This window comes from Stegastes partitus, unplaced genomic scaffold, assembly GCF_000690725.1.
Source record: "Stegastes partitus isolate 25-593 unplaced genomic scaffold, Stegastes_partitus-1.0.2 Scaffold43, whole genome shotgun sequence".
In the NCBI taxonomy this organism is placed as follows: Eukaryota; Metazoa; Chordata; class Actinopteri; family Pomacentridae; genus Stegastes; species Stegastes partitus.
This window is the reverse complement of record NW_007577774.1, coordinates 7,213-18,262: the sequence shown is the minus strand read 5'-3', so window position 1 is coordinate 18,262 and position 11,050 is coordinate 7,213. Positions and strand designations below refer to the sequence as shown.

The following is an 11,050-nucleotide window of genomic DNA, read 5'->3' as shown; positions in this document are numbered from 1 at the left end:
ACAGTTCTCATTTCACATCTTTCCCATGTTTTTTTCTTGAGCTATTTGACAATGAGGAGTATGACTGCTGGACACCAGAAGACTGGCTTGCTTTGGGAAATGCTGAGGGATCACCTAATCGGAAACCTATTCCTGCAAAAGCCCTGCTGCCTACAGATAATGAGACCCCTTCTGGTAAAATGTCCCTGTTTTCTGAGTAAACATAATTGGACATTTTTCTTCTATTCTTTGACGATGGCCCTCTTCTTTCTCTTTTGAAGATGACCCACAGAGTCCACCCTTGAAATGCAGCTGGCATGTAGTTGGGGTACTGGACTATAGCAAGGAGAAATGTCAGTACCTGGTACAGAAGGTTCACCAGAACAGTGGACAGACAGATGAGGAAGAAAATCCAAATAAGAAACACAGAAAGGGTAAATCCCCTGGTTGTTGTTGTTGTTGTTGTTGTTTTTTTAAGTCTTTGCAATGTAACAACACAATATTATGTTGGAATTTCTCTCTGTCTCTGCTGTCCGTGACCATGTATGTATGCTTCCAATCACTCTGCTGAATAGGAATAAACCACTTGGTAGCAGGCAGTAAATACTGGGTACCCAGGATCCGGCTGTTGTTCCAGGCTGAGGACCCACGTGTCTTTGCTGAACGGATCCAGTTTGCCCTGCGTTACAGGGAGAACACAGAGGCGCTGCTCTTCTACCACTCATCTGTGGACAACATGCCCATGTGGCCAGGAACACCAACTCTCAGCACTGACCATCTTGAGCGCATTAAAAGACGCGCCCTATCAGCTCCTGGGCTCAGGCGAAGAAAGTGAGCTGATGATGTCATTTTCTCCTTCTTTGGAATGATCTGTTTTATGGTAGATTCTTCTGAGTTTAAATGTTGGCTAATTGGGTAAATGAAAGGAATATTATGTGTGCAGTTTGGAGAAGTGTATGGAGGACTTGGAGAAGGAGATCAAACTGGGATATGATCGGACTATGAAGAGCATGATCTTTGACAAAATGGTGATGAGCCAACCTGAGAAGTTTCCAGACATCACCCTGCCTCAGAAGAACCCTGAGTGTGTACCACAAACTGGTAGGAATGTTCTCCTTGTAAACAGTCGTTTATATTTGCCCCGAGATGAAGAAACTATCATCCAGTATGTGGCGTCCACCCATACAATCTAGATCCTGGTTTGTTTTACATGTACAGGCTGCGTTTCAGTTCCTCACTTTGACTATGAAGAGACCCGAAATGCATTTGTCAAAAGAACCATTCTATCAAAGACAGAAGTGATCCACGTATTATCTGAAATGCGGTCTGAGTGCAACAAAGTCGTAGCCATGACGCTGTTCGATGTCGGCTCGGTCAAACCCTTTCGATTGGAGAAGTTTAAAGACATCCAGTCTGAAATTCATTATCAGGTACAGTAGCAGTGAGTGTTTAGGTGCCCTTTCTTTTGATAACAAAATAATATTTATAACAATAAATTTCACTTTGATAGCACAGTTTACCAATGAAATGAGTTAAAAAGTGCTTAAGATAAATTCTTCTTCTTCTCCAGATAAGCCTTTTTCTCAGAGAGAAATGGACAGCCACGCTGAGTCGCAGCATTTGTCACAACCTGATAAATATTGGCAAAGGCTGGTACAACATGATGGAGTCTAGGTGGGACATTTACAAGATGTCCAAGCTGTACAAGCTGATGCTTGTGGTTCGTTTCAACCAGCAGGATTCTCTGCGTCACCTGGTGCAGGACTCACTGGTCAGTCTGACTCAGCTGGTGCTGGACGCCTGCCACAGTGTGCTGACGTGTCCTCAGGACCTGGTCTGGGAGGACAACCTCCTCACCAGCCCCTACAAGTAGGATAGCTTGCATTTTCTTGCACAAATTTCCATAATTTCTTAACACATATTCAGATCAGTTATACATTTTCGACTTGGTTTTAGTGAGTGTGTGATATTCAGTGCGACATAACTGATTACTGTGCTTATGAAAATATTTAATGTTATGTCAGTTATATTTCTCCATTATTGTTATCTAGGCCAAAGAAGAATCCTCTGTTCCTATTGGATTTGGTTTTAGACCAGACTGGGGTTCATTACAGCACTCCTCTGGAGAGTTTTGCGACATCTTTTGTCGACCTGTTTGATAAAGGCATTCAGGTCACATACAGCATACCACAGTTTGATAAGGTAAAATAAAATGAGCAATCACTTGAGTCACACAGCGTTAAGCTAAAAATGAAAATACACATACAGTGTCTATGAAAATTATTCATCAACTGGAAAGTTTCTATTTTTTATTGCATTTCAACATTGAATCATGCTAAATTTAATTTGCTCAATTTAAAAAGAATTTACAGAAATGACTTCTGTGTCAAAATGAAAACAGATTCTTACTCAGTAATGTCAATTAATTAAACATTTTTAAAAATTATTGCTAAAGAACTCATGGGGGATGATAATGACACATGTATTATAAGTGAGAATAATGCTGAAGATTTAACGGTTTTGTTTTTCTTTCCATACCAGTTTGTGATGCAGAATTTGGTTTTTGCTAATGATCTGTGGGTCGAGTCAGTCGCTTTGTGGGAACCAGAAGTAACGGAGCTGAGAGAAAAGATCCGCAATGCTCTGATACAAGCAGCTATACCTCTCAAGGCATATGCTGCTGAATATGAGAAACATTTAGAGCTTCACAACTTGGATATAGAAACTCTTCTCAAGTAAGTTTGTGTTTGAAATTATATGTCAAAAATCTATCCATTCCCTCTTGAGTGGGAGGATGTGAGTCAGTCTGATTGGTGGTCTGTTCTGACTGTGTGTCCTGTTGAATGAAATCTTGCCTTGTTTCTGTTGTGAATCTATCATTTGGCTGCCAGATCTCATAATGTAGAACAGACATCCCAAGAGCTGAAGAAACAAGTGGAACAACATCTCAAAGAAAAGGATAGGATTGAACTCTCCTTGCCATCTTCAATTGTAATTGGTCCATTTGTTGTCTGTGTAGAGGCTGTACGTCAGTCTCTCACAGAAAAAAGAAAGGCTTTAGCCAATGCACTGCTGGACCGTTTTGTTGTGAAGCTAAGCAGTCAGATCGATAATGTGAGTTGTTACTTTAATAACATATATATTATATGAGTCTTGTGTTAGAAAGTGTTTTGATAATTGTCTTTATAAAGTACTCACATTTATTTCATCTTATAAATTATTTTGTGCTGATTTTCATCCTGCATCATGAGTGCTTATAATTTGCGTTTAGGCTTGTGAAGAGTGTTACAATATAAGCAGAAAGCTATGTGAGAAACCCAACAGCATTGAGGAACTGACTGAAATGAGGGAATGGATGAAACAAATCCCAGAGCTGCTCAAGAGTTACGAGGTGCAGAATAAAGGGATGAAGTGGATATTTCTGTTTATATATATATATATATTCCATGACGGGTTGTTACATATTTTTCCAATCTATAAACAACAGGAGTGTCTTGACAAGATCTTGCCAGAATATGAGCTGTTCGAAGAATTTTGCTACAACCTATCGAATGAGGATTTTCACAAAAAGTAAGTGTATAATCATCATGCTGACGCCTACTTTTTAAAAACTAATATGACATTTATTTTAGGTGTCATGTGGGATATGCTGTCGCATGATTTGTTGTTGGGCTCATAGTAGTTCAAGTGGAAACCATTTAAGTGGCTTTTCTGTGCAGGTGGATGGCTATTGGGTGGCCCCAAAGGATAATCAGCCAGATGGAATTAGTAGCCTTCCAGCATGTGGAGGATGAGGAGCACTTCCGCAAGCGCCATCGAGTTCATTGGAACAACTTCGCGGAGCAACTGAACTTTCTGGAGGTCTGCTGACTAAAGTCGATTTTCTTCTGTTCATCAGTCCACTCTGGAAGTTGACCACTCTTTGTGTCTAGTTTTTAGGTTTAGCAAATCATGCTGATGTTATTTGGTTTTAAAGCACCACCACTGTGTTTATAGATGCGTTTTGTTGGGTTTGTGAGACACTCGGACATTGATCGTGCCCACCAGATGGCCAACAAGGTTAAACATTTTAGCAAGCAACTTCAGGAGTGCCAGACTACGGCCCAAACAATCAACACCAGAGAACGTCTGCTTGGTGTGCCTGTTACAAACGTAAGTGAAAGGTCCAAGGGCTTTTGTGTAATTTACCCATTCCAGAAGTTTTAAAAAATGACAAGGACATATATTTGTCATGCTTTGACGAAGAAAGAAATGCTAATGTGTACTACAGTATGATCGTGTGCAGAAGCTGGTGGAGGACCTCCAGCCTTTCCAAGACCTTTGGATCACCACTTCTGATTGGCTAGAGTGCAGTGACTTGTGGCTCAGAAACCCGCTGTCTTCAATTGACCTTCAAAAGCTTGAGTGCCACATCAGTGATGCCCTCAAGACCTTACGCAGATGTATTAAACAGCTCGAGGACATTCCTGGTAGGTGGCACATCAATTACTACTCAAACTAGGCAAACTGAGATGTGACTCATCTGTTGTCTCATCAGTTGCTGTCTGTGTCTTACACAACACAGGCTGTCAAAAAGCAGCAACTGTAATCCACGGCAGGATTGAGGACTTCCGTTCTTATGTCCCTCTAATTCGGAGCCTGAGAAACCCAGCAATGAGGAGCCACCACTGGAAGATGCTTTCCGAACACGTTCAGATAAAAGTCCACCCCAAAGCCAGCTTGACCCTTTCGCGCTGCTTGGAGCTCGGCCTACAGAACCACATGGATGCAATCGCTCATGTGGCTGAGGTTGCTGAAAAAGAACACAGTACTGAACAGATACCACTGTAGAGCACTGCAACAGTAATAATATTCTAAATGTATTGTGGCATTAAATGCTCTGTGTTGAGTGTGTGAAAAATGAAGCATCACTGCTCGCTGTCCCCCCCTGTAGGAAGAAGATGTAGAAGTTAAAATGCCACAGAAAACATTACTTTTCACGTGACAAGTAAACAGGTCTTCTTAAGTGACCATTTGGTGAAATAATAAATAAAATACCATACTGACACGTGAATGAATGTTTTCCATTTGATTTGTTTGTTCTTTAAATAATGAATATTGGCAAAATGATCAGATACAGATGCACACAGGTGTCTTTTTTTTTTTTTAGTCTCTGGGAGGTCATGAAATGAAATGAAAAATACTTTATTCATCCCAGAAGGGAAATTCAATTCTGTAAAAGCTCACCTTTCTTTTTTTTTTTTTTTTTTTTTTAAATCAATAGTTCAAATCAAAAGTCATAACCCTCAAGCAGGTGTTTGATGTTGTGAGGCCCAGATAAAATGCCCCCACAACACAGAAATGTCCTCATTACGAGGGTTTTCCTTTTATTATTTATTTATTTATTTATTAAAGAAATTGTCGTAACAAGTCATATAATTTAAAGTTGCTTTAAACATTATCCATTCATTATCATTAAGGGCTCAGTAATAATTTTGCCCTGGGTAGAGAAAGAATCAAAGAATGTTTTAAGGACATTTGTCATTTCAGATAAGGTTCCCATAAAGTTCAAAACTTAAATCAGATGTAATGTTTTAGCAGGTGTTGAAGATCAGACTCTGACTGAATCTGATTCAGTGGTTAAAAGATTTGGAGAATCCCACACACTGTCCTGTACAGGTTCTGGATTCAGATTCAGCAGCTACCATATGAGCTGGGTCAGACAGGCTCCTGGTAAAGGACTGGAGTGGATCACTTTTGTGCACACAGGCAGTTCTTATATCTATTACTCCCAGTCAGTCCAGGGTAGATTCACCATCTCCAGAGACGATTCCAGCAGTAAAGTCTATCTACAGATGAACAGTCTGAGGACACAGCAGTGTATTACTGTGCTAGACACACAGCGAGAGACAGAAATAGAAGCTTCGTACAAAAACTACTTCCTCTATTTACCACAAACACTGGAAACATTCAGTTAACTTAGTGTCCTGCATTATGAACCTGTTTCATAAATGTCAAGGCCAGTATTCCTCCAAACAGAGTCACATTTTAAGATGCATCATGAAGTCATACCTGCTGATCATTTTAATTCAGATAAATGTTGTCAAAGTTTATGTTCAGTTTTAGCTTTAACAACCACTAATGTCATCAGAACAGAACTTATTCTTGCTGGTTTTCCATCTCACACCCCATTAACAGTCAATATAGATGCGATTTCCAGAAAATCATTTACACAAACTGACTATTTACAAAAAGAATCATGAGAATAACTAAACTACAAAAATAACTCTCAGCTCTGTCAACACTGACAGAACAGTAGCGCTGCTGAGGAACCCGTTTATCACTAACATCTACATTTAAACCCACCATTAGGGCTTTTACAGCAGTTTACCACTTAACAGAAGTTGCAGTGATGAGAGCCTCTTTGTATTTGACTGAGAGGTCAGTGTTAAAGATTATTAAAGGCTTGTGGGCGAATGTCACAAAGAGAATTGTACTGATTATAGATTTAGTGAACAGACGGACATCAGTGGCACCAGAACATTACTGATGAGGAGCAGAGGACTAAGTACAGCAGCCTGGAGGAGGTTTTTGGGGAGAGTAGTCATGCAGAGTTGCAGTTCTTGATGCTGATAAGCTGTTTTCTAGTCTGCTGTTGAGTCAAGCATCGTGGTGAAGAAGAGCAGAAAGCTGTGGTTCAGTTTCAAAAGCAGAAACATCCTGAGATGAGGGCTGAAGAGAGGAAGAGATCCTGAACATCATGTGCTTAATGCATTTCAGAATATTCCTGAGGGGTGATGTTTTCAAAAATATACAGAGTACACTGTAATCTACTGTGTAACTAAACATACCAGCATCTGTCATCTATATATGTTTGCATTTTAAAATCATGTTGCATGTTTACAAAACAATATCTTGTGTCAATGGATCCAACATTTAGCAGTTTTTCACAACACCAGCAGAAGTCCCCCTCCTGTTTTTACATACTTCCTGTTCCAGCCTGCAGAGGGAGGTCTATGCAAACTTATTCCTCTTCATAAACTCACCATCACTGACTGTCAGATGAGGCAGAACAACTGACACAGTCTCATAAGTCTGAGAAAGACTTTGATCATCTGAACAGTTGGAAGCTTTCACAATGAATTACGCAGCCGCCTGGATTTTATTATTTCTCGTCAATATTCATGGTGAGAAATTAAATTCTGCAGCTACGAAGTTAAAGTGCATTTTTAAATGTTACATTTTTGGGTGATGATGTCTTTACTTTGCTTCCAGACGTCTGGAGTGAGATCAGACTGGAGCAGTCTCCATCTGAGGTGAAAAGACCTGGAGAGACAGTGAAGATCTCATGTATCACATCTGGTTATAGGATGACAAGTTATGCTGTGAGCTGGATAAAACAAAAGTCAGGAGAAGCTCTGGAGTGGATTGGGGTGATGAGCACAAATACAGCAAATGCTGCCTATGCAAGGTCCTTTCAAAGTCAATTCAGTTTGACTCAGGATGTGTCCAGCAGCGCTCAGTACCTGCAGATCAAGAGTCTGACAGCTGAAGATTCTGCTGTTTACTTCTGTGCTCGTCACCACAGTGACTGAAGACAGTGAAGCAGCTGCACAAAAACCTCCACAGACAGCAAGTGCACGGAGTCGTCATAATAACATCTGGGTTTTCTAACCAGCAGAATAAAATAATATATTAACACCTTGTATGTCGTTTTAAAACGCAAGTACAGCTCTGATGCACCGTTTCAGACAAACATGAAGCAAAGATTTGATGCTCACAACATTTACTCAATCCCTGTCAGTTGCTGATACTTTGTGTTCTCCTGTCATATTTTTATTCACCGTGGACTCATTTTCACTGCCATCTCAAGTCCTGCACATCCATAGAAACAGAACAACCAAGACAGAGGAGAACTGAGAACTGTCTTTTGTGCAAAATGTCAAATTTCTAATTTCACACATTAAAAAATAATCATATTTGAAAGCTGAATGTCTTTGATTATGCATTTTACAAAAATTGACCTGGAATTAACATATTTAACATTTGTCTAATTGTCCACAGGTTTTTACCAATACTGGAAAAAACAACAACTGGTGACTCCACATACTACATATTTTACTACTTACAGACTTTCATTTATTTCCATATAGTGTATAAACACAGCCTGTAGTTCAGCTGAAAAGTCCCTGAATTGTTGTCACATGACTGTTGGCTGCAACTGAATCACTGAGAGTCTCTCTTGTGAACGAGGAGCATTGTATTTCATGTTTTATTTTAAACAGGATGTGGTAATTGTAAATGATTTTCTTGTTACAAATGTAACAAGATGCAAAATAAAATGACATCAATGAAATAAAATGGTTTTATGATGAGATTTGGTTCATGTTTCCAACCAGAACAACATCCAACAGAGGATCAGAACAAGGACAGTTCAAAACTCCAACAATTCTCTATTGTTTCACTGTCCAGCTCTGATAAATGGTTTAATATTGTCGCTTTTATAAAGACAACAGGCCTTTCAAAGCAGCTGGTGGGTTTCTGGGGTTCAGAGGGTCAAACATTCCACTGATCGATTAATTTTCAGGTTTTACCACAAACAAACTACAGTTCAAGCTCAGTCTAGTTGTATCCTCCCAGTGAGATGGAGTCGATGCAAAATGCACGTCCTCCACCTCTACTTATGTCTGCAGAGAGGACAACAGAACACAGTGGACACAGCTGAACATGATGGACTACAGGACAACACTGCTGCTGTTAACTCTCTGCTGGGCAGGTCAACACATTTACTGCTGTGATGACATATTTTCATTTCTGTTTTAAAAGTGGCCACTGATTGGTTTGATTTTTATCTCAACAGGTGTTGATGGTCAGACTCTTCGAGAATCTGAACCTGCAGTTAAAAGACCTGGAGAGTCCCACAGACTGACCTGTACAACATCTGGAATATCATTCAGCAGCTACTGGATGGCCTGGATCAGACAGGCTCCTGGAAAAGGACTGGAGTGGATCGTTGCTACTAACAGCAATGGTGGCAGCACATATTACTCTCAGTTAGTTCAAGGCAGGTTCACCATCTCCTGAGACAGCGGCAAAGAGCAGCTGTTTCTGCAGATGAACAGTCTGAAGACTGAAGATTCTGTTGTTTATTATTGTGCTTGAGAGACACAGTGACTGAAGTTGGTTGAACAGCTGCACAAAAACCTACTGACTCCTTCTTACTACATTCACAGGCCCCAGCTATACAGTAAATGCGTTTATGTCCATTTTCTTTGGTTTGTGTTGTTTTAATTAACACATATTTTTTGTGTGTTTTAAAAAGTAATTCCTGAGAAATAATAATTACAAAACATAGATTTTAAGGACATTTTGTAAACAATATCTTAATGTCTTATTCAGTAAATCTGTTTGTCAGGTTGCTGCATCTTGACCTGAACACACTATTTAGGGAACAGGTTTATAAAAATACAGTCTCTAGTATAATGATGTCCTCATTTATTGTTGTTTTGTTGTTCATCTACGTGTAGTTTTGTTAATATTAAAACATATATATTTATGGTTTTAATGCTGCAAAATGTTTGATGCAATTAAAAATATCCTCCCTCCTTCTTGCAGAAAAATGTACCTGAAGCTAATAAAATTCTATTAACTCTAAACCACACTGGATGATGTTTAATTGGATTTTTATTTCTTACAACCACATATGAAAATAAAATGTTCTAACTATTGCAAAAACATATGTGAAAGCATGAACGACCATAGTTTTATCTGACCAAAACTAATGCTTTAAAAAAATGGTTTCAAAATGCTATATGTTGATAAAATAGTTTGCAGTAACGGTCAAAAGTCAGTTGTTTGATTGATTAAAACTTCAAAGAATTACAGCTGATTGAAATCCAAATATGATATAAAGCAGATGTGTTCAAAGTATGTTTCTGAGCTGCACAGTTTACATCTTTATACTGGCTCCTTTTAGATCAACCCTGATGCTTCACATGTTGGATTCTATGCAAACTCAGTGGCCTCCTTTGTTACTCAGCTATAAAAACTGCACATCAGACTGCAGAGTGGAGTTCACAGCACCACAGTTTCACCATAAACCATGTTTGTGTTTGCTCTCTTTCTGCTCTTTGCAGCTGGACGTGAGTCTGTTATAACATCATTTGTTCTTCTATTGCAATAGAACCTGATAATTTGTCACAATGCATTTTCTGTTTGTTTTTTACAGGTGTGGAGTGTGAACAGTTGACACAGCCAGCCTCTGTGACTGTGCAGCCAGGTCAGCGTCTCTCCATCACCTGTCAGGTTTCTTATTCTGTGAGCAGCTACCGAACACACTGGATCAGACAACCTGCAGGGAAAGGAATGGAGTGGATTGGTTATGACAAAACCTTCAAAGATTCACTAAAGCACAAGTTCAGTGGCTACGACGATTCTTCCAGCAACACAGTGACTCTAAATGGACAGAACATGCAGCCTGAAGACTCTGTTGTGTGCCAGAAGAGACACAGTGACACAAATCATCAGTAGACCTGAACAAAAACCCCTCAGTGCCTGAACACTTGTAGCATGAAGCCACCAGAGGAGGAGCCCTCAGACCAGAATGAGTTCACACCAGTTCACTGAGTAAAACTCTCTTTGCTGTCAGTCTTTGCACCATTAGCAGCTCACAGGACTTTCAAAAGAGGAAAATCAACTCTAATATTAATACAAACAGCAAAGCGATCTTTCAAAGGGCCTCCATCAGGAAACAGTGAGTTTGTAATGTTAAAAGTCATAAACAAGAATTTTAAATGTAATTACAGCAGCATTTACTGATTCATTCAATATGACGTCATGTAATGTAGAACTCTACAGACACTGTTATGAGCTGCTTCTTTGAAATAAATAAATACATTTTACATCATGAATTTTAAAGTGTAGATCAGCAGTGAGAGCAGCTTCATGAGCCAGTTTAGTTGTACGTCACAATCTCATCATTCATCCATCCATCCATTTTCTATACACCGCTTAATCCTCATTAGGGTCGCGGGGGGGCTGGAGCCTATCCCAGCCGACTTAGGGCGAAGGCAGGGGACACCCTGGACAGGTC

The 11,050-nt window shown here is 39.7% G+C and overlaps 1 protein-coding gene, 1 long non-coding RNA gene and 1 gene segment (V, D, J or C); all 3 read left to right on the top strand.

The window, feature by feature from the left end:
- LOC103375449 (dynein heavy chain 1, axonemal-like) overlaps positions 1–5,032 on the top strand; it is a 6,273-nt gene extending 1,241 nt beyond the window's left edge. The window contains exons 3-17 of the mRNA XM_008305745.1: positions 5–174; positions 261–413; positions 555–810; positions 923–1,080; positions 1,198–1,409; positions 1,550–1,848; positions 2,031–2,181; positions 2,521–2,714; positions 2,871–3,093; positions 3,251–3,370; positions 3,467–3,549; positions 3,699–3,840; positions 3,976–4,131; positions 4,250–4,448; positions 4,544–5,032. Of these exons, the coding sequence (XP_008303967.1) occupies positions 5–174; positions 261–413; positions 555–810; positions 923–1,080; positions 1,198–1,409; positions 1,550–1,848; positions 2,031–2,181; positions 2,521–2,714; positions 2,871–3,093; positions 3,251–3,370; positions 3,467–3,549; positions 3,699–3,840; positions 3,976–4,131; positions 4,250–4,448; positions 4,544–4,809 (2,782 nt within the window). The 3' untranslated portion in view covers positions 4,810–5,032. The remainder of the gene's footprint in view (positions 1–4; positions 175–260; positions 414–554; positions 811–922; positions 1,081–1,197; positions 1,410–1,549; positions 1,849–2,030; positions 2,182–2,520; positions 2,715–2,870; positions 3,094–3,250; positions 3,371–3,466; positions 3,550–3,698; positions 3,841–3,975; positions 4,132–4,249; positions 4,449–4,543) is intronic.
- Positions 5,033–7,055: 2,023 nt separating this feature from the next.
- Positions 7,056–7,396, top strand: LOC103374816 (uncharacterized). Its single transcript, XR_521153.1, has 2 exons — positions 7,056–7,145; positions 7,234–7,396. It is a non-coding gene; the product is annotated as an uncharacterized LOC103374816 (long non-coding RNA).
- A 2,617-nt stretch (positions 7,397–10,013) lies between these two features.
- Positions 10,014–10,875, top strand: LOC103374822 (Ig heavy chain V region XIG14-like). The segment is given in 2 exon segments: positions 10,014–10,100; positions 10,187–10,875. Coding segments are annotated over 2 exon segments (342 nt in total).
- The last annotated feature ends 175 nt before the right edge of the window (positions 10,876–11,050 follow it).